This window comes from Elephantulus edwardii, unplaced genomic scaffold (assembly GCF_000299155.1).
Source record: "Elephantulus edwardii isolate Elephantulus edwardi_28Jun2011 unplaced genomic scaffold, EleEdw1.0 scaffold00045, whole genome shotgun sequence".
Classification (NCBI taxonomy): Eukaryota; Metazoa; Chordata; class Mammalia; order Macroscelidea; family Macroscelididae; genus Elephantulus; species Elephantulus edwardii.
In genome coordinates, this window is record NW_006399795.1 from 374,122 (window position 1) to 397,845 (window position 23,724).

Sequence of the window (23,724 nt, forward strand, 5' to 3'; positions counted from 1 at the left end):
GCTATGAGTCACAAGCAACTCGACGGCACATAACAACAACAACAAGAATTAGATCACAAGGTCCTTCATCCTTCTAGTCCTGTCTTAGTCTGGAAGTTCTGCTAAAACCTGTCTCATAAGTGGTAGTGGTATACTAGTGGCATAGTTTCTAGTATCACAGCAGCATGCAAGCACCAAAACATGATAAACTGATAAATCAATGGTGCAGTATTTTCTCATTTTACATGTAACTGAAATTTCTTATACTACAAAATTTAAAAATAAATAAATGCATCAGTGGAGAGAGGAATTAAGAGGAAAGAAAAAGAAAGAGTTCTCATTCAAGAAGGACATTGTTTTGCATGCTAAAGGGGAAAAAAACTTAACATTTCACAGCACTACTGAAAAACATGTGACACAAAGGTCTCTCTCTATATGCAACATTAGCTCATTATGCTCACTTTCTAAATTCTTCTCCAATGCTGTATCTAAGTCTTAAAATTCAGATTTAACTGTGCTGCCTCAAAAACAAGACTAAAAGGAGTTTCCAGGAATCTCAAATATTTTGCCATGCAGTTTTTCTAAGACTGTAGAGCAGAAAAGTTTCCTTTTCCTTTTTCTTCCTGGGGCTTTTACTACACAAAACCCAATTGTACCTGATAGTTCATTAATCAATCACCAAGATTTTAAATTCAAAGCTGGTATTGTCATGGCTTGGAAAGCAGATGAATTGAAACGTATACTATACCAGCATGCAAATCCTCTCTCAAGAGGTAATTTCTTTACATGAAGAAAATAACTGGCCAAAAAGTAAAGTCTTTACATGTTTACTTCATTATATATTTTACGATATACAGACTATGTGGTTGTGTGTGTATGTATAAAATAAGTATATAAATAAGTTTTATTTCACATCTGAGCAATAAGAAGTTTAATTGTAAAAGAAATGATGAATAGCTACTGGCCAAGTTTCCAAATAACATGATAACAAGGGGAATGAATATTAGCTGAAACCAGTAAAAACAAACACAGGTCATTTGGGGCAAATTATCTCTTCATGAGATTACAGGAAAGCTGAAAGTATCATTCTTCAAGATTTACTTCTACAGTTGGTCTTTTAGTGTTGGAAGGACAATACATAAAATCCTTAAGGCCTTATATAAACAAACCTTTATTACTAGGAAGCCATAGCTCTTTCTAGGGGCAAGAACTCAGTCTGGAGAAGGAAAGGTGAAGTCCTCACCAACACACAATGACCAAGGACTAGTTTTGCAAAGATTACAGCCTTCAGTATGCATTACATCTCAACACCAAGAAAACAAAATCCCTCACCTCTAGACCAATAGGCAAAATCATGATAGATAGGGGGGAAATTGGAGTTGTCAACAATTTCGTTTTACTTGGTGAATCCACAATCAATATCCTCAGTTCCAATAGTCAAGAAATAAAAAAAACCATAGGAAAATCAGCTGTCAAGAAGTCTTTTAAAATGTCAGAGAGCAAGAATGTCAACTTAAAGCCCAAGGTGTGGAGGACCTAAACCATGATATTGTCATTTGCTTTACATGCATATGAAAGTTGAACAATGAATAAGAAAGAGCCTTTGAATTGTAATGTTGATGAAGAACACTGAATACCCTATGGGCTGCCAAAAGAATAAACAAATCTGCCTTGAGCAAAGTGCAACCAAGATCCTTCTTGGAGGTAAGGATGATGAAATCTTGTCTTGAATAAGCATGTTGTTAGAAGTACTTGGAAAAAGTCATCATGTTCTGAAAAGTAGAGGGTCAATCAAGAAGGTGGATTGACACAGTGATTGTAACAATTTGAGTAGGGTGGAGATTGTAAAGATGGCACAGTATAGGGCAAGTTTTCCATCCATTGTTCATATGATCACTAAGAAGTTGATTAAATAGCTTCTAACAACATTAAGTCTTATAGAACTACAGTAATAGATACAAGAACAGATACAAGGATACTACAACTTCATGAAAAAGGGGAAGGGTAAAGTCCTTCTGTATATCTTTTAAGATCACAAGGTTGATTTACACATTAGGAATAACCAATTTAGAGAAAAAATGGAGAGGAGGTCCTTAATTCCAAGAATTATTACCCCTTGTGAAAATTCAGGAGTTAAGGTTCTCTTCCAGATGTCTTATCATTTGAGTCAAACATGTAATAAATATATTAACCAAAATGAAGACTTACCTCAATGCCAAACAAACTTCCAGAAAAGGGACGATCAACAAATCGAGGCTTATAGGTAAGGACTGTGGTACCTTTCAAAATAATGGCATTGGTATCGAAGCAGGACACATCTTCAACCACCACAAACTCTGTGCCTGAAAGGGACAGCATTATTACTCAGCCAGAATTTGGGAAAGTGGAAAACTCTAGCCACCAAAAACAGAACAGCATCTTTCCACAAGGGGAGAAGATTAACCACTAAGCATTATTCCCCGAATAGTCAATCACCTCTAGGCTTTACTGTCATCCTGAACATCTATTTTAAAATACATGGTACAAGCCTGGCTCTTAATAAGAAAGAGACACTATTTTGCAATATGCATTAAAAAATTATTATTACTGTGTTATTATGTTAAAGCTATTTTAGTACATCTGGAAGTGTTTTTTAAGTTACTTGTGCATAGAGAGGTATATCATATACTATATACTAAAACAAACATCAAACTAACTGACATCAGATCTGAACTAACTATTGCAGTTTATGCACAAATTTAACTCCAAGAGCAAAAATTCTTTTAGTAAAGAAATAATAATCACCCTGGACTTCAATCAGGTTCACTCTGGTTCAACCTCCAGCTGAGAATCTGCACTTCCACCCTAGATATAGACATTCATAATCTACATTTTAACAAGATATATATAAGAATCATGTAGGGATCTTGTTCTCAGCCCTGCAATCTCCTCACTTATCTTCTAAACTCAGAATTTCATATACAGTCAGTCTCTAGATTACAAACAAGTTCCTTTCCTCCCCAAGTCTGTCCTTACACTGAATTTGTATGTAAGTGAAAACAGTTAAGTACATTAACATACACTAGTTATGACTGTCTTATTAGGTAATTTGTTGTTGTTGTTGTTGTTGTTGTTGTTATATATCACTGAATCAGAACCAACCCATAGCTGACCCTCCAGCAGGTTTTAAGAGGCAGTTAATTGTATAAGAGGAGATTGCTCATCGTTCTCCCACAGAACAGCTGGTGGATTTGAACTGCTTGTCTTCGAGGATGCAACACCTTCCTACCATTAGTGTTTTAGGTAATATAAAGTGTACAAATCTATACATTAAAAAAATTAAAGAAATACTAAAACATCGTGAACATAAAAATAGAGTAGTAATAATAATAAGGTTTTGATGCAAGTCACAAAATAATGTCCATTTGTTATTATAAATCATTGTATGTATCTCAACTATTTAATATATTTTATGGGGGTTAGTCTGTATGTATGGGGCTGGAATCCAGGTTGGGGAGTCATCTGGAGAAGCTGGATTCTACAGAGATTTGTTTTCTGGTTCTGGTGAGGCTTAGGGTGGAATGCTGACTCACTTAATGGGTGTGAGTTGATATGATTTGGCCTCCTCTTTAAAAAGGTATTTGAGTCTTCAGGTCTGTGGCCCTTAGGCCTGGTTTTAATTGTTTTTGGTCAAATATTCTTCTAAGTGGTATAGCACCGGTCTGTCCATTTGCTGTATAGAGGTAACTCTATGATGTTTAACACTGTGACACTGATATGTCAAATGTGATAATGGTTACCTATGGTGGACAGTGTTTGGTGGAGCTTCCTGATTAAAACAAGCTTGAAAGCAGGAGTGGCATCCACTTCTGAAATAGCTTGTGTTATATAAGTGTTCAGGTCTTTCATTCATAGGGTTGCTATGAGTCGTCTACAACTCGACAGCACTAAACAACAGTCTATATGTAAGTCAGACATGTATAACCCAGGGACTATGTGAGCCAAATATGACCTAATGCAATAAGGAACATCTATCTGCTGGAACTCTACAAACCAAACAGAAAACTGAAGCCAGATTTGACGTTAGGAAAAAATAAACCAGCCCAGGTTGCTATTCAAGAAAAGTACCAGGACTGAACATACAAACTACACTGAGAGAGGAGGTCAAGTGATCCCTGCAGTCTTCACAGGAAATTCATACTTGAAATCAGAGGCTAAAAATACTGACAATTGTTAGTCTACAAAATATGCACATGTTATTAGTACTTATATAAGAAAATGAGAGGCAACAGAGAAGACATTCTGCAAGACGTATCTAAATTTAACATCCAAATAAACAATCAATGAATCACACTAATCTATATTATTACCTGTTACATTGACCTTGACCTCCAAGTGCCTTTCAGTGGGCATAGGAATGGAAGACCGCTTGGTAACTACCCCACTCTTTACAGTTTTGGGAACTACAGCGGATTCATTGCTAGAGTGACGGTGTCGAGAAGGAGTGATGTTATTTTGTTTCTTAATATCACTGGGAGTGTGGAGAAAATTATGGACTAACAGCAGCCAGTCAAATATGAGAAACACACGGAGATTGTTGAGAACTACTGTGAAACAGGAAGAATCCTTGGTAGATCTACAAGAAAAAAGAAAACAGAAACAAAGAATATTGTAAATGTTTCAACAATCAAGAAATTATTTGGTTTTGGCAGGTAATATTCTAATATAGTCTAAACTGATAATATCAATAAACTCTTAAAACTCTGGCTTAATTACATATTCATGTACAGTTCACAAGAGCTAATCTGATTTTTAAACAAGAAAAAATAAGCATAAGAAAGCAATATAGTGTTGTCAAATGGTTCTCAACTAAGAGGGACATTTTTCCCTAGAAGACAACTAGCAATATCTACAGACATCATTAAGTCTTATCACTGGTCGCATGCTAAGAATGGCTGTTTCAAGGCACTGCTGTCATCTAGAGAGTGGAGAAACGAAGTGTTATGTTAAAGCACACACTTAAAATTGTACAGTAAGCATTGTACAAAGCAGAGGACAATTATTATCTCATACAAAATGCCCTAGTGTAGTGAAAAGAGAGCACAAGCTTTGGCATTACTTTGGGTCACTCACTCACTCACTGCTTTCAAATTGGAACTGATGAGGGTGAACACCTTCCACCATGCTTTCTGAGGCTGTGAATCAGATGAGAGGAGACTGCTCATCTTTCTCCCATTGAGCAGCTGGTAAATTCAAACCACCAGCCTCTCTGTTGACAATGCAACTCCCTATCTATCCATTAGGCCACCAGACATTACCTACTCTCTCTGGCCTTGCTTTCTCATTTCTAAAACGAGAGATTTTTTTAAGAGACAAAGCATCAGGCATTTGGTAGATAACCATTTTCTCTCCTACACGTTACTTCAAAAAGACTAAGGAGGACTCTTTCTTTGGTATTTATAATCACCTCATTATAAATCCCATGTTTTCACACTCAGTGATTTCTGTAATTGAAACTGACTTGAGAGTCCAGCTCTCTTAGACGAGGGGAAAAAGGATTACAGTTACCACGGACACATCCTCAAGCATCCTAGAGAAAGCAGGACAAGGACAAGGAAGAAAGAGTAGACACTAGTTTCAAATACCTGAAAAGCCATAGGAATCAAAGGAATCTCATGCCGGGCCTCAATCTGACACAGCGTGATAAGGACCTTACCTAAAACCTGTGAGTAGGCAAGGCTCCTGAATAAGAGGGACCAGGAGAGGGAGAGAAAGGGAGTATCTAAGAATACATATAGATTGAACAGGCCAAAAGAGGCTAAAAACAGTGGAACTCTAGCTGCTCCATGTACCTGGTTCCCTGACTCACCAGCCACCCTGCTTCTCAAATCTTCACAAAGACTTACAGCCTCAGAAACCCTACAATACAGTTCTACTATAGGGGAAAGTTGATTTGGAACCACTGCTAAGACTGGTGCTTCTCTTGGCCCTTCAAAACCTGGCTCAATGCCTCTAGAGAAATGACACAATGATGTATGTTTCCATCCACACAGACCCAGTAATTTCCAGAAAACACTTTTCCTTTAGTAATACAGAAAAAATGTTGCCTTCAAGAAAATATTTGCACCTTATTTTGAATATAGATTGTCAGAGCTGAATACTCACTGGAAAGTCAAAATATGTCTGATCCCTTTTCTGGAAAGTATTTCAAGCCTTTAAACATTGTGAAGTGAATTATATTTGACACACAAAATCCCAACTTCTTGAAACAATGTTCAAAGTTCCAATCAAGACAAAATTGCAACCCTCTCACTAGAAGTAGTATTCTGTAAGAGGAAGGTGAAACTTTATTTCTGTATATCAAAAGAGGAGACTGAGTCCAGACTATTTTAAGGTTCTATATTCTGGTATGTATTAAAACCATGATAGGTGGATGTTGTTGTTGTTGAGAACTACTGAGTAGGAATCAACCCATAGTCAACCCCAGCGGGTTTTCAGAGGCAGTTAATCACACAGTAAGAGACGGTCCATGCAGCAGAGCAGCTGGTGCATTCAAACTGCATGCCTTGGATTGCAGTGCAGTCAGTTTCTTACCACTAGGTCTCCAGAGCTCCCTAACTAGCTGGTAGTTTATGAACAAAAAATAGCAATAACAATAAAAACAAATGCAAAATGAAATTGTTTCTGCAGATGAGCCAAATATATGTAAGCCTCTTAAGAAGTAAACATTTTCAAACAAAAGAAGTGCAAATCACCTTATCTAAAGGCAATTCAGTAAATGGGATTATAGGGGTAGATGTTTCAGAGACAGTGAGATTGACAACTCAGGATAGAACAGCGTTCAGAGCTATTGTACACAGGGTTGCTATGAGTCACACATAAGGGAATGGACTACATATTAACAACAAAGGCAATAAGCCCAACTAGAAACCTGTGAAGCTCAAAGCTGTTAGAAAGGACAAGGGCTTTGAAGACAGAAACCCAGATTTGAATTCAAATACCTCACTTATCAGCTGGTTGAACTTGAAAAAGTTACTTGACTCCTCAAATTTTCTACTTTGATATCTATAAAACGAGGAAGAAGTTAACCTAGATTGCAGCTTTGTTATGAGGGTTGAATTAAAGTGCCTCGCTCATTTTAAGGCTAATAAGTTATAACTAGAATTCTTATCATTGGGCTTTACAAAAGTTTGCACAACAACTTAAATTTTTTAAGGTTTAAGCTTTGCTAGACCATCTAAGAGTATATACTTTCTCAGAGACCTCCTCCTAAAAAATATAAATGTGAAGAATTCAATGAACAACTCAGAGAAATGTCATGTATCACAACCAACCCATAGCTGACCCTGCAGAGGGTTTTCAGAGGCGATTAACTGCTTGGGAGGAGATTGCCCATCCTTCTCCCATGGACCAGCTGGTGGTCTCAAACTGAGTGCCTTCAGGATTGCACTAGGCCAGGCCACTCGTGCACCAAACTCCCTATAAATACAAGAATAGTCTTGATGGGTTCCCCCTCCCCCCCAAGTAATGATCACATTTTCTTCAGCATTTTTACTTACTAGTTTCTACTTAATAACATTAAACATTTCCAATCTTTTATTGAAGAAATTCTTCAGATTAGACTTAATGCTTCTGTTTTCAGATCCATGTTGCTTCCCTATGAAATCTCACAATTACTGTCAGACACCTTTGAGTCAGCTGACCCACAGTGATCCTGGATAACAGAAGGAGCGCGGCCCAATTCTGCACTATCCTCGATATCTCTACTGTATAGCCATTGTGTCAACAATTGCTTTGAGGGCCTTCCTACATTTCACTGATCTGTCATAGAAGGATAGCATAAAAATCATAAAATAATAACAAGAACTGCAGCAGGGAGAATAGCAGTTACCATCTGTGCCCCTATCAGGTCAAGTTTATTATATTTGTTTCATCAATCTTGTAAGATTGATAGAGTCATTTCTATTTTACAGAAGAAGAAATTGGTGCTCAAAGAGGTAGATCAGGTTTGGATTTTGAGCCCAATTCTTCCAGTTCTAAAACATATGCTTCTTTCACTCACTGACTGTCTTAATAACACAGATAAAAGCATAATCTAGTGCTAAGAAGCTAAAATACTCCCCACAAAGGGAGTCAATAGGCTTAAGTGGGTAAATAGATAGCTAAATCTAAACTACCTTTCTTTGAATCCTGTGTATAGACAAAAGGTTCTGGTGGGGTTTTTTTTCTTTTTCTTTATTAAAACAGGATAATATCTTCCTTCTCTGAATTGATTTCTACATTTAAACTGTTTACAGTTTCCAGAAAATAATGAGGTTTTTATTTTAAGACCCTAGCTCATTTATGAATTTATTTTTTTTTAAGGCAAGAGAGACATCTTTTGGCCAAAACATGAAACTACAAGGTAACAGACATAATATGTTAATATGCAGAACTGCTGATAATGCAAAAGTACACAGTTCAAATCCACCAGCTGCTTTGTGGGAGGACAAGAGGTAACCTCCTCTCGTGTAATTTACTGCTTCTGAAAATTCACTCAGTGCTAACTCAAAAGCCATGCCTCTCGGGCAGTTCAAATTCACCAGTGGTTCTGCAGGAAAAAGATGGGAAATTTCCTTCCTTGTGATTTATCTTTTTCAATCATTTCTTAAACAATCTGATGTTCTTGAGTCAACATGGACTTGGTCTACTGGGCACAAAGGTAATATCTTGACAAAGAAAAGCAGAGTCTCAGGGCAGATCTTATTACCTGAAATGTAGTTCAATCTGAATGGATCCTTGAGTGGTGCTGCTGTTCTTGGAGGGCTGAAAGATGCAATTGAACACATTTGTCATGCCAGGACTTGTCTTCTGTCCAGCAAACCGGGTATCAAAAGCCATCATGGAATGGGAAACCAAATTAATGGACTTGGTTTGGTTGGAAAAACTCTCATAGAGCAATTTACATTTCTTGAAGTCAAATCTAAGAGGAAAAGGTAGAAAAGTGTTAAAACAGAACTCTCCTAGTTTACAAAAGTATCTAAGTAGAAGACAATGAATATAACAAAATCATAAATATATCAAAGTTCTATAGATAACAGCTTTCCATTCAGAGCTCATTTGTTGATTTTAAGATCAATAAAAATAAATTGAGTGTTACTGTACCCTGGTTTCATTCTTTTTCATTTCCAAAGACATGATCTTTTCTATGAGAACTTCATAAGCAACAACTTATTATATTTACCACATATTTATCATATTTTGGTTCATCAACATTTCTATTTCCTACCATAAATCTAAAATATTCTTATGTCTACAGTAATTCTCAAACTCTTTCTAGTACCTCTGGAATCCAAAATAGAATTTCTTGTTTAACTAACTTATCAAGATTACTCTGGAAAATATGGGAGAAAAATCTGCATTAAAAACAATAATATATATATATATATATAATAATTCAAGATCTCTGTTGTTATTATGTACCATTGAGTCACCTGCAACTCATAGCAACCCTATGTACAAACAGCTCTGAAGACAGTCTTGTCTTGAGCCAGAAATATTGTACTATCTGACTCTTTGTGGTTTTATAAAACCTTGTGATTAGCTTTGGCCAGTGAGATGTGCGAAAGCATTTTAAATGTCATTTAAGACTGCTATCCCTACATCCTTTTTACCCCCTCTCTGCACATCAAGATGATGGCTCCTGTCAGCCTGAAAAACTAAAATGAGCAGAGCATCTCTAAGACCTCGTAAAGACATGCACTTTGAGGAAGGAATATATCTTGGCTATTTTAAGCCACTGGTAAGCAATCAGCTACCAGACAAAAGGTTGGACAAGTTAAACTCATCAATCACTCCAAGGGAGAAAATGTAGCAGCCTGCTTCGGTAGATTGTTGCTGTTAACATGTGTTGTCATAATGGAACTGACTCAGCTGACCCTCCACTGGGTTTTCAGAAGCAGTTAATTTTAGAGGAGGAAATTGCCCATCTTTCTCTTATGAAGCAGCTGGCAGATTCCCAATTGTGTTTGTTTTGACAGTGTAACTCCTTAACCATGAGGCCACTAGAGTTCCCTCAGTAAACATTACATAGCCTTGGAAACCCTAAGGGCTAGTTCTACTTTGTGCTTTAGTATCACTGTAAGTCAGAAGTAACATGACAGTAATAGGTTTGCTACTACAGCATAATATATATCATTCTGATTAATATAACAATGAATCTACACTTTTTTAAAAAGCACTATGTAGAGTAGTCAAGGCACTCTGTAGACCAAACTCAGTCTATGATGGTCACATTGCAACTTCTGTTCCATGCTAATGCAAAAGACAAAACCAAACTGTATTATTTGTACTACTATTACCACCGATGATAGAAAAGGAATTAATCCTTTTGAGTTGCTTTTGAGCTGTGGTGCTGGAGAAGAACACTGAATATAACATGGACTGCTAGGTGAACAAACAGGTTTGTCCTGGAGAGGATGAAGCCAGGCTCTCCTTGGACTCAAGGATTCTGAAGCTTCATCTGACATCCTGTGGACATGTTACAAGGAGGGACCAGTCCTTGATGAGGGACATCATGTTTGGGAGGGTGGAGGAACAGTGCAAGAGAGGAAGACCCTCGATGAGACGGATCGATTCAGTGACTGGGGTAATGGGAACACATGTGTCAGAGACAGTGAGACTGGCACAGGATAGAGCATGATTTGGGCTCCTGTCCATAGGGTCACTATGAGTCACAGACGACTCAACGGCACATAACAATAGTAACCATTGAGGTAGCTCTGGTGGCCTCATGGCCAGAAGCTGCATTGCAATCCCGAAGGCACACAGTTTGAGGCCACCAGCTGCTCTGTGGGAGAAGGATGGGCACTCTCCTTCTGTGAGATTAACTGCCTCTGAAAACCCACCAGAGGGTCAGCTATGGGTCAGTTCCAACTCAGCAGTACACAAAAAATCAACTATTACCATTATTTTAAAAATAAAGTAGTATTGAAAAAGGCATACCTGGCTAGAGATCCAGCACTTTCTTTTCCTTTTGGATCTTTAAGCTCCAGACTCACATTTACCATATCAATAAGGAAACACATGCAAGTATATACTTCTCCACTCAGAACAGTCTGTCAAAGGATAACATGGATCAATTCATAATGGATTTAATTTTCAGGATCACACCAACTCACAAAATAGGTTATTATGATAAGAAATCTAATTTGCTTGTTCCATCTTCTTTCTTCAGGTAGTCCTGATGACTATATGTGTAGGACGAGAATATAAGAGTTAAAGAGCAACACTCACATGAATTCTTGGATCTTGTAAATCATAAGGCCGCATAAATTCCTCTATGGGCTCCCCAAGGTTGTTTTCTAATAAGCCACGGATCAGCTTGTATTTGTACAAATCCAGGGAACAGTGGACTGAAGATAGGTTGCCATGGATCGATATGTCTGGGACAGTGTGACTTATTTCTCTATGAAAAAAGAAAAGAGGTCACTCACTTTCACTAACAAATCACTAACTTAACACTGAGTTTACACCCAAATATGATGACAGCAAACTGTACCTAACTACATTAGTAACAAGTTAATTTCTAGTTTCCAATGACAAAAATTTCATAGTCTAAATTAATCAAGATGGTTACGACTGAGTATCCTTTACGCCTTTTTCTCCCCCAAAGTTCACATGTAAAAAATTCTTAAATCTAATACAATGATCTCATTTCTTAGTAAAGAAAGCCCTCATGATGTTCATAATAATTTAACATTACAGTTGGGAAAGCAATAAAGAAAAGATAGAAAATTCTTTATGTAAATCTTCTAGTTCTGTTGCAACTAAATGAGAAGGAAGTTTCTGAGTGGTATAAATGGTTAACATGCCCATCTACTAAATGAAAGGATGGCAAGCTGAATTTGCACCGAGGAACCTCAAAAGACCTAGTAATCTATTTCCAAATTATCAGCCATTAGCTACAATACTTACAGTTATTAACTGTGAGTTTAGGTCTACACGAGCTCTGTATAAATCAAGGCTAACTCAATAACTGGCTTGTTTGCTTTTTAACGGAAGAAATCAGTGTTTCATACTGAAGCCAGACTACAAGTAAGAATAAAACCAGAACAGGTTATCCATCTCAGGTAGAATGGAAAAAAATAAAATTGAAGATAGGAAATGCCCTAAAGGGGAGGGAAAATTCACTGCCATTTTTGACATATAGCAATCCTACAGAACAGAACAGAAATGCCTCATTGAGTGCCCAAGGTTATAAATCTTTGTGAAAGTTGATGAAATCTTTACGAAAGTTCACATCTTTCTCCCACGGAGTGGCCGGAAGGTTTGAACCACTTTCCTTTTGTCTAACAGTCAAGCACTTAAACCACTACGCCACAAAATTCACCGCCATCCAGTCAGTTCTGACTCGCAGTGGCCCTACAGGACAGAGTAGGTCAACTCTACAGAGTTTTCCAAGACTCTACATTTTTGCAGGTGAAGACTGCCTCATCTTTATCCCAGGGATCAGCTAGTGAGTCCCAACTCCCAAGTTTCTGGTTAGCAGCTCAATGCTTAACCTGCAAGATTCTACTAAAGATTATCCAAAAACGACTGGAACAGCACATCAGCAGAAGTACAGGCTGGACTTAGAAGGGGTCATGGTACTAGGGATATTGTAGCTGATGTTAGATGGATCTTAGCTGAAAGCAGGGAATACCAGAAGAATGTCTATCTGTGTTTCATTGATTATGCAAAGGCGTTCGACTGTGTGGATCATGAACAAACTGTGGCTGACTCTGAGAAGAATGGGAATCCCAGAACACTTGATCGTGTTAACGAGAAACTTATACTTGGACCAAGAGGGAGTCGCCAGAACAGAGCAAGAAAACACTGCATTGTTCAAAATTGGGAAGGGCGTATACCAGGGATGTGTCCTGTCTCCATACCTTTTCAACCTGTATGCAGAACAGATTACCCGGGAGGCTGAGCTCTATGAGGAGAAGTGTGGTGTCAGGATTGGTGGAAATTCATCAGCAATCTGCGTTATGGAGATGACACAACCCTGCTTGCTGAAACTGAGGAGGACCTGAAGTGCTTGCTGCAGAGGGTCAAGGACTGCAGCCTCCAATATGGATTGAGGCTCAGTGTCAAGAAGACAAAGATTCTCACCACTGGGCCAACTGGCAGCATCAGGATGGATGGTGAAGAGATTGAGATTGTTCACAGCTTTAGTTTGCGTGGCTCCACAGTCAACACTCTTGGCACCAGTAGCCAGGAAATTAAAAGACGTATTGCCATGGGAAAGTCTGCTGTTTAGGGACCTCTCCAAAGTACTGAAGAGCAATGGTGTCTCTCTGGAGACTAAGGTGCGTCTGATTCAGGCCACGGTCTTTGCAATCACCTGTTATGCATCAGAGAGTTGGACAGTGACTAAGGAGGATAGAAGGAGAATTGATGCCTTTGAGCTGTGGTGCTGGAGAAGAGTACTGAGGGTACCATGGACTGCGAGGCAAACAAACAGATTCATCCTGGAAAGGGTCAAACTGGGCGGCAACCTAGAGGCAAGGATTCTGAGGCTCCATCTAACATACTTTGGACATGTAAGGAGGGACCGGTCCTTGGAGAGGGACATCATGATTGGTAGGGTGGAGGAACAGCGCAGGAGGGGAAGGCCCTCTATGAGGTAGACTGATTCAGTGATGGGGGTAATCGGGATGGGTGTATCAGAGACAGTGCGATTGGCACAGGACAGAGCAGAATTTAGGGCTGTTGTACTATGAGTTGCAAGCGACTCAACGACACATAACAACAACATTATTGTTTTACCTTCAAAATGGAACCAATCCTAACTGACCCTACAGCAGGTTTTCAGAGGCAGTAATTGCACAGGAAATTGCCTATCCTTCTTCCACAGAGCAGCAGCGTTGGCAGCACAACTCCTTACCAATAAGCCCCTAGAGTTCCCTTTAGTCACTACTTGTTCTTGTTGTTGTTGCTGCTATTAGGTACAATTGAATGAAGCACAACTCATAGAGACTCTATGAACAGATCTGAACCCTGTCCTATCCTGTGCCTCCTCACAATCTCTGACATACTTGATAACCATTGCTGGAGTCACTGTGTCAATCTATCTGGTTGAGGTCTTCCTCTCTTCTACCTTTCGAAGTGTGATGTCACTCCCTAAGGTATAGCCTCTCCCAGCAACATGCCCAAAGCAGTCACTGTTAAAGGAAGAAAATATCTCAACACTGCAGAGCTTTCTATAAATACACATGAATAAAGTTGACGTTATTAATCCTATATGTACTATGCTTTGAATATATAAAACTTCTATTAGGGAGGCATGCAATTTGAATCTACCAGCAGCTCTGCAGGAAAAGGATGGGCAGTCTCCTCCTGTGTGAATAACTGCTTCAGAAAACTCACTGGAGGGTCAGGTATGGGTCAATTCTAACTCAATGCTACACACAACAACAATTAGGATTTGAAGTAGAAAAAGAACATTAAAAATCTGTTTATAGAGAAAATATATATATATAAAGTTAAAGAAAACTAATGATGCACGCAATAAAGAAATATCAGAAAGGGCTGGCTACCAAGTACACTTCTGTGAACACTTTGTGTTTGGTATCATCTTCTTTCTGGGCTAACAGAATATAATTTTCTATATATAAACACTTTATGGAAAAGGGTAACGTTTAGATAAGGAGAGTAGCAAAGCATTTTTTAAAAGCATTGCTTGAAAAGAAAACAAAGTGTTCAATTTCCAAATAATGAAGCTCTTCTCAAACTGTTAAGCCAGTAAAACCAAATACAGCCCATGCCAACCATAACTGAACACCAGCCAGGGCGCACTTGAACAACAAGAAAGAATGAAACACAAACTCCTAGTGAGAATGACTAAATTGTATTATTAATCCAGAGGGAAACAAAAAAAGGGACTTTAAATGACTTGCCTAAGCCCAAGAACTATGAAGGGAAAAGTCAAAGAGGGATTAAAATCACACTATCCAAATGAGACTGCTTTCCAAAATGCCACAAAGGCAAAGCTCTTTGATTACAGTCACACTTCAATGTTCCTAGAGCAGATATGTAAATTACTGCTTCTCCCCAAATCAATGTCTCACATGGAGAGATTACACTATCAAGTGGATTCTCCTTCAGAGTTAGATTCTGTTGATCTCAAGTATACTTGGGAGCCTGTCTTTTGAAAATATTTCTCAGCAAGATAGGAACTAATGGCATTTGAAGCAATGCACTCAAACATAGAAACAGGTATCCTGTATATCAAGGTCAAGTAAGAAGTAAATTAAAGTCAGTTCATGAGTACTTATGAAGTCCTTTCAATAGCTAAATGGGGATAAATTGGACAATATTAAACCGGAACAGTTAAGACTGATTAAATGGAGTCTAGGAGCTATTGTAAATGGTACATATGATTTAATACCTACTCTTTTAGATCACCTCTCCTGCCCACATTACCTATCCCCATTCCCAACTTCATACTAGATTCAGGGCAATTCCACTTTGTTTCACTAGTATCTAATTAGATCTCCTATAAGAAGTTCATAATAGTGAATCATACGTTACACTGTAGGGAGCTCTGGTGGCCCAGTGGTAAGAATCTGTGCTGCAATCCTAAAGGTACTTCGTTTGAATCCACCAGCTGCTCTGAGACAGACAGGCAATCTCCTCCTGTGCAATTAACTGCCTCTAAAAACCAACTGGAGAGTCAGCTATGGATTAATTCCAACTTGATGGTATTCAACAACATAACAAGTTTATAAAAGTGAATATTTCATTATTTGTCATCCTATATGCTTTAACAGAATGTAAGCTCCTGAGGAAAGAAAATTTTTCTTTCACCATAAATATTCCTTCATGACTAGCACATAGCAAAGATTCACATTTTTGTTAAAGACAAGTGAGCATCTGTCTGTATTCTTCTAGATTTAACTTTAATAACACTGATTTCCCACTATTAAGAGTTTACTTACAAAAGATAGTTTATTCAGACACAAAACACTCACTTATCTAAATTCCTTTCCACCTGCAATTTCAGCCTACAAGGCTCAGTTAACAGACTTCCTCCAGTCTGTCGCACAAAATAGGAGGGGAAGATCAGATCGCCAATGTTGTCTTCTGATGCCTTAGAGTATTCTCGAGGATGCCTCTCCGCAGCAAAGATGTCCATGTCTTGTAGGTCCACGACAATACAATCCAGCAAGCAGATATGGTCTTCTACAAGGACGCAAGGATAGAAAGACATTTAAGAGAACAGAACCAGGGAAAAGTTGGCCCTGAACAAAATCAGAAAGTCCATTCTGTCTCTAGAAAACATTTAGAACTAACTGCCTGTCTTCCCTTACTTACCACTACTTAGCATCACCTTGAAAATAGGCTGAAGGTGTTCATATCAAGCACCATTCTCCCACATGCTCATACGGATGACTTTAAACCCTCCCTGGCCACTTCTTCCATTAACTCTTGGGCTTGGCCAAGTCATTTAATGTCACTTTTTAAATTTCTTTCTAGATTAATGACACAGTTTAGCTCTTCTCACTGGGATGTTTGTGTTTCACTCTTTCACTGATCTCCGCTTTTCCCAAAATGCCCAGCACTCTGCTGTTTCAACAGCCTTATCTATTTTCTCTCAATCTAACTAAACAGAAAATAAAATATTTTCTTTCATCTTATACTATTCTATCTTCCCCTTCAAAACATTTCTCATAATTATGCTCCTTACAGACAAAGATGATGAGACTTCAACATACTCTGAGCCTGTTTCCAGGGGCTAGTCCCTGGAAAAGGAACTTCACACTTAGAAAGGTATAGGGTCAAAGAAGGAAAGAAAGATCCTCAGTGGAATAAACTGACACAACAATAGGCCTGAACATAGTAGATTGTGAGGATGGCACAGAACAGGCAAAGTTTAGTTCTATCATATCTGTTATACGAACTGACTGAACAGTACCTAACAAAAATAACATTTCAAAATGTATGTGTTTACTTAATGTTTTCCTATTAGTCTATAGATTTCATAATGGTAGACAATGTGTAATCTTATATGTTAATATACCAGAGAAGAAATAATTACATTTACTATTATGCAGATGCTGAATAAACAGCTCTTAAATGGCTGATTATATTGCTAAGTATATGAAATACTATCAGAGTGTAACTGATAGGATAGAGGGGAAGGAAACAGAAATCAAGGGTTTTAGCCATTCCCTAGGGACACACAGAAACCATTTGAAAACCATTGCAAGAGTTCTGCAGGTAACAATGTGGTTAAAGCTTTTAATTGCTACCCAAATGTCAGTTCAAATCCACAAGCTCTTCCATGGGAGATAAATGTAGCAGAGCAGCTTCTATAAAGGTTCACAGCCTTGGGAATTGTATGGAGCAGTTTTATACTGTCCTGTGAGTTGGAATCATCCCAAGGCTTACTAGAAGAATTCCAGAAATAAGTAGCAGCTTCTTTCAAGATGATGTCCTACAGCTGTCAAAGTCCAATTACATTGGATTGACCTTCATGGCTAATCACATTCTTTATCTCCCTCTTACCCAATTTATTCACCTCCTATTCAGAGCACATTTTAAAACAGAAAAACTAAAATTAGGCTCTAATTTTTAATAATTCCTATATTCTAGAGAAGAATGGCCACAAATGAATGCTTCAGTTTTTAAAAACTGTTATGGATGCCATTTTTGCTGTTGCCTAATTCACAGAAATATTTTTTAAAGGGTTGGTTTATTTTTACTTTTCATAATTGTCTGGATCAGAACTCAAAATTCATTCTGTCATTTAGGAACCAACTCTTAGCGGACTATCAAGCAGGTTTTCAGAGATTAAATTGCATGGGAGGAAATTGCCCATCTTTTTCAAGAGATGTTGTTGTTGTTGTTTGTTGTTTAATGCCATCGAGTCGTAGACGACTCATAGTGACCCTATGAACGAACAGCCTGAGCACTGTTTGTACATAGTTTCCAGAGGCAAGCCATTTTGGAAGTGGATGCGGCTCCACTCTAGTTCCACTATCGCCATCCAGTGTCAACTAACTTAAGCTATAAGAAAAAAAGTACAACTATATAATTCAAGATCTCTAACCTTATGAGAATAGTGGCAGAGTCCATTGGAAGGACTAACAACTAACCCAAAGGCAGCAGTTTTCTGATGCTCGAATACACCAGATGTTCCGCAGATAAAAGATGAGAAATCTTCTCCCTGGTGCTTTATGTTCTTGTTGTTGTTATGTGTAGTGAAGGTGGAAGAGACTCAGAGCTAACTCTCTAGCAGGTTTTCAGAGGCTGTAAATTACATGGGAGGAGATTGCTTATCTTTCTCCTGAGAAGCTGGTGTATTTGAACTGCTTACTTCTGGGTTCACAGCAAAATTCCTTACCACTTCAAAAACCAGCTGCATGTTCAGCTATGAGTCAATTCCAACTTCACAGCAATAAGTCTGCTTTTTCCCTAGTTAATTTAACTCTACTTTGGCAGTCATCTAGTACCAAATCTACATCCTAAAAATGTTAAGCCTTCTAAAGCAATATCAAAATCTTCTTTGGCAACACCAACTTCTACCTAATAAATCCCCTAATAAATCCTACCTAATAAATTCAGCTCCTAGGGAGAGTCTCATAAATCTCACCACCTTCCTTATGCAGAGACTCTTTTCTCTCTTACCTGGACTACTGGAAACTTGGCCAACAGAGGGAGTGGGCTGTTGTTTTCCTTCCTGCTTAGTCAAGGTACTTGGCACCAACTCACTCTTCAGGCAGCCTAGATTCATTCCTGCAGAAGATGTCTGTAAGAGCTCCTCAGAATGGACCCCCCTGGGGTCCTCTGTGCTTGTCATTTTCCTCGCACTGTCTTTGGGAGTACACACTGGAGAAGCTGAAGGGACAGATTCCTGGGAAGAATCAACATAAAACTAAATTCAGAAATAGCAGCTGGCAGTAGAAGTACATGTGAGTGTATCTTTAAAAATCAAGAATGACCAGTCTGCCATTGCAGACTTCAAAATCCAGGGAGGCCCACTGTCACAATAACTGTGTCAATCCAATTCATTGAATGTTTTCCTCTTTAGCCAACCCGCATATTCATATTATATACATATATATCCAGTTAATTTGCTAGCATAGTAATCCTGTTTCACCAGAATGATCTGGTAACTGATTTTTAAATTGTTCTCAACTATCCACTCTCATATGCCAGTTGAGAGAAGAGACAGAATCATTTTCACTCTAATGCTGTTTTATTCCCCTCTGCTTTTGAAAAGTTTACACTATTTTCCATCATGAGGAGTATCATAAGCAACAGTAAAGGAACTAGTGCTTATGTTCTGCTAATATTTTCTGGGGGAGGTTAGGAGGGAGTAAAACAATTACCTGTAAAGGCTTTTACAATGTAAAATATTTCAGTATAAAACCTCCTTCTTTTTTGATGTTGTTACATGCTGCTGAGTCAGAACCAATTCATAGCTGACTGTCAGGTTTTTTGAGGCTGTAAGTTGCACAGGAGACTACCTATCTTTGTCCTTCAAAGAAGCTAGTAGATTCAAACCACCTGTCTTAAATAGAAGTGATACAAACTCCTTCTTTGTTGCTTAGTTTATTTAAATTCTGTAAAGTATGTTTTGTTGGTCTTAAATTTGATTCATCGCTGCAGACTCTCACCAGCTGATTTAAATAAATCAATGGAATGGTTTATTATTGTTGCTAGGTGCTATAGAGTCGAGTACGACTCATAGCAACCCCTATAAACAATACATATAAAGCTTGTCCTTTCCTGTACCATTCTCATCACCTCAATATACTTCTCTAGCAACATGCCCAAAGTATGTGAGATGAAGCTTTGTCAACTTTGCATCCAAGAAGCACTCTGACTGAACTTTCTCCAAGACATATCTTTTTCTTCTTTTGTCAGTTCATGATATATTTAGTACTCTTTTCCAACACCACAGCTCAAAGGCATCAATTCTTCTGTCATCCTTATTCTTTGTCCAGCTATCAAAAGCATAGCAAGTGATGAAAAGATCACGGCCTGAATCAGATGCACCTTAGTCCTCAAACTGACATCATTGCTCCTCATTAATTTGAAGAGATTCCGGACTATACAGATTTTCTCAGTGCAATACATCTCTTGATCACCTGACTACAAGTACCGAGGGTATTTGTGGCTACAAATAAGACAAAATAATTAATAACTTAATCTTTTCTCCATCTATCATGATGTTGCCCATCAGTCCAGTGGTGAGAATTTTTTGTTTTCTTAATGTTGAGATGTAATTAATATTGAAATGGATCCACATTGGAATGTCTTGAGATTAACCCAAATCTTTTAAGATAATCTTATTTAGAAATTATTGCTTAAACACAAGCTATAAGTGAGAAAAAGGAAAAGAAAGGATACATGAAAAAAACTCCAATCTGCATCCATGAAAACATGGATTTATGTAAAGCAATTCCAAACACACAAGAGTCATAGAACCCAACAGTAAATAACTCCTCTGCAAACTTTGTTTCAGGATTATCTCCTGGTCTTTAACCACTGGAATGCACATTTGACAAACACCACATGTGTAAATATATCAAAGGGCAAATGTAAATGCAAAGTGATCATTGGTGAAAAAGGCAGTTACCCACTTCTAATAGACTAAAGTCAAGTAGGTTTGCATACATATATAGAGAGTGAGACAATGTTTATGTGATCACAAGTACTGTATTAAGTGACACACTCCAAACTGCCCTTATGGAATTCTATAGAACAATCACTGGAATGTAACAAGATAAAGTTTTTTAAAGACCTTACAAAATAAAAAAAAGAGGAAAATGATTCACATATAAAAATTTGATCATCAGGCTTTCTCAAGCAATTAAATACTTTAAAGAATTGGATTTTTTAAAGTTTCATTTTCTTCTTAACTGTATGAATATAAACTGATTGCTGAATTCCATAAGGTTTTTCAAAATAACCAGGAGACAAGAAAGCAGTATTATACCTTGAATAAAAAGCAATCCTTGTATCTACTGCCACTTAAAATCAAATCCTTAAAAATAAAATAAATAAAGGGAAATTCTTCATTAATATGCTACAAACTAGGTGCTGTTATTTTGGTTTACTTTAACAAGATGGAAAAAGTTCTTCTGCGGAAATATCTTAAACTATTTTGGCAATTCTTTAGAGGCTAATAATTTCAGAGTTAGCTCATTAGCCTATATATAGCTATATCTGACATACAGATAGCAACTTCCTTTTAAGGAATAGAGAAATAAAATGGTATTTCCCAACATAATTGTGTAAATCTGGCTCTAAATGAGTTCTTTTTAAATAATTTAGTCTTGTGTCCAAAGATTTGTCACAAGTATTTTATCAGCTTCTCAAAGTGAAAATCAAGTTTCCTTTGGGCAATAATAGCAGCAGAGTTGGAACAAAGATGCAGTATGCTGAGGTAGCAATTTGCATTCATGTACAGAAACAAGTTTCAGCACTTGTTTAACTCTATTCCTAATACTTATAAATACCAGTATTGGGGGAAATTTTTAAAAACCCCAATAACAAATAGATCTTTATTTAGTGTTAAAATTCTAATAAGTGAACAGCCAAATATTTCGCTCTGAGATTTTATCTATCTATCTATCTATCTAAAGCGTGTGTGGTGGTGGTGTTGCTGTTGTTAATTGCTGTCGCCGTCAAGTCATAGACAATTCATAGCAACCCTATGAATGAAAGACCTGAACCCTTGTATAACTGTCATCACTTTACAGATTTTCTAGAGGCAAGCTATTTCGGAAGTGGATGCCACTCCTGTTTCCAAGCTTGTTTTAATCGAGAGCTCCACCAAACATTGTCCACCATGGGTAACCATTATCACATTTGACACATCAGTGTCACAGGTTTAGTATCACAGTATCCACCCATGAGTTACCTCTGTACAGCAAATGGACAGACCAGTGCGGTACCACTTAGATGAATGTTTGACCAAAAACAATTAAAATCAGACCTGAGGGCCACAGATCTGAAGGCTCAAATGTCTTTTTAAACAGGCGGCCAATCATATCAACTCACACCCATTAGCAAGTCAACATTCCACCCTAACCCTCACCAGAACCAGCATTCAAACCTCTGTAGAATCCAGCTGCTGCAGACGACTTCCAACCTGGATTCCAGCCCCATACTAACCCTTTACCTGGTATACTATGCAAAATCAATATTAATTAATTTTACTTTTTACTATCTATCTATCTATCTATCTATCTATCTATCTATCTATCTATCTATCATCTATCTATCTATCTATCTATCATGCCAGTAGATGACTATTTCAAACTATCAAAGAAGCCTCTGGCAGATGGGTCAGTTATTCTAACATAAAGCACATAAATCCACTATGAAAGCTCCTATAGCGTAAACTACAAGGTAAACAAGGAAGTCCTCAGTCATCAACTCTGAGAGCTTTATCTATGCAACATGTATGAACATGGCTGAGCTCGTCCTTCTGCGTTACTAAATGCTATTTTGTTGTTTGTGTTAGCTTCTCCTACTGGCACTTGATCACTAAATTTGCTTTATGTGAACATTTGTAAGTGAGATGAAATGTTAACAAGCTGCCCTCTAATCCACAACCCCTCCTTTGAACCTTCTGGGTTCAGAGCTCAAAATTATAATGCATGAACATAATACTATTCTCACACCTATTACTCCACACAGTCAAACTGAATTAAACAGATTTGGTTGAGGATATTTAGGTAAGCAATAATGACTAAATGAATGCATGAGAAGTTAACTGAAAAAAGAAAACTATGGAAATTTGAAAATATTAACACTATGAAGTTTGAGTGTTCCTACAAACACAGTCTTAAATTTTCAGAACATGTATGAGGTCTTCGACAAAGTCCTAGTGAAACTACCATCCTATGTTTTTATTTTTCTACTTGGAAAGAAAAAGAACTCTTGTTCAACTGTATTGTCTTTCTGTAATAATCGTTAGGGTTCTTCTGTCTACACTATTATAATAAACTTATTTCCATGTCTCTCAGAAAACTTGAAGGAATGTCAACTATTTAGGAAAGGGCCAATTAAGACATATGCCAGGAATAGTCTTGTCCAGGTTAGTTCCCTCCCATAAATCTAAATATAATACTCACAGACAGCATCAAATAAGGATTAAAACTCCAGAGCTCTAAAATCAGACACACCAAAATCTGAAGTCCACACTTAACTCTCCTACTAGCTATAATAATTCAAAAAATTTATCAATTTTGTTCTTTATTTAATCTTTATAAGTTTCAATTTCTTTATCAGGAAAAATGGTAGTAATAAAACCAGATACCTGTTAAGTTCTGAAGTTGAAAAAAAAGTGGACAAATATGTAAAGGATTTAGCACAGTCTGATACATAATAAGCATTCAACAAATATCAATTATTTATTGGTTCTGTCAACCTTGAGATGTGACAGTGAAATTGTGGCATATCATTTTCCTCAAAGATTAATATCTTACTATGTTATTAGCTGTTAAAACTAAAAGCAGGACACTAGATAAGAATTACAGTAAATGTATGCACACCCATGTTTATTGCAGCTTTGTTTAAAACAGCAAAGGGTTGGAAGCAACCTAAGTGTCCACCAGCAAACAAATGGACAGAGAAACTGTGGTATATTCACACAATGGAATACTATGCCACACAGAAAAACAAGGAACTCAAGCAATATTATTCAAAATGGGTGACCCCGGAGGACATTATGCTGAGTGAAATATCTCAGTCACAAAGGGACAAATACTGCATGGTGCCACT

General features: G+C 37.6%; 1 protein-coding gene across 1 annotated transcript in view; it reads right to left on the reverse strand.

The window, feature by feature from the left end:
- The window catches only part of VPS13D (vacuolar protein sorting 13 homolog D (S. cerevisiae)), a 424,616-nt gene that overhangs the window by 312,371 nt on the left and 88,521 nt on the right, over positions 1-23,724 (reverse strand). Inside the window, exons 26-32 of the mRNA XM_006885745.1 lie at positions 18,613-18,838; positions 15,954-16,164; positions 11,233-11,404; positions 10,942-11,054; positions 8,708-8,920; positions 4,329-4,594; positions 2,188-2,321 (exon numbers count right to left, since the gene is read on the reverse strand). Coding sequence (XP_006885807.1) covers positions 2,188-2,321; positions 4,329-4,594; positions 8,708-8,920; positions 10,942-11,054; positions 11,233-11,404; positions 15,954-16,164; positions 18,613-18,838 — 1,335 coding nt within the window. The remainder of the gene's footprint in view (positions 1-2,187; positions 2,322-4,328; positions 4,595-8,707; positions 8,921-10,941; positions 11,055-11,232; positions 11,405-15,953; positions 16,165-18,612; positions 18,839-23,724) is intronic.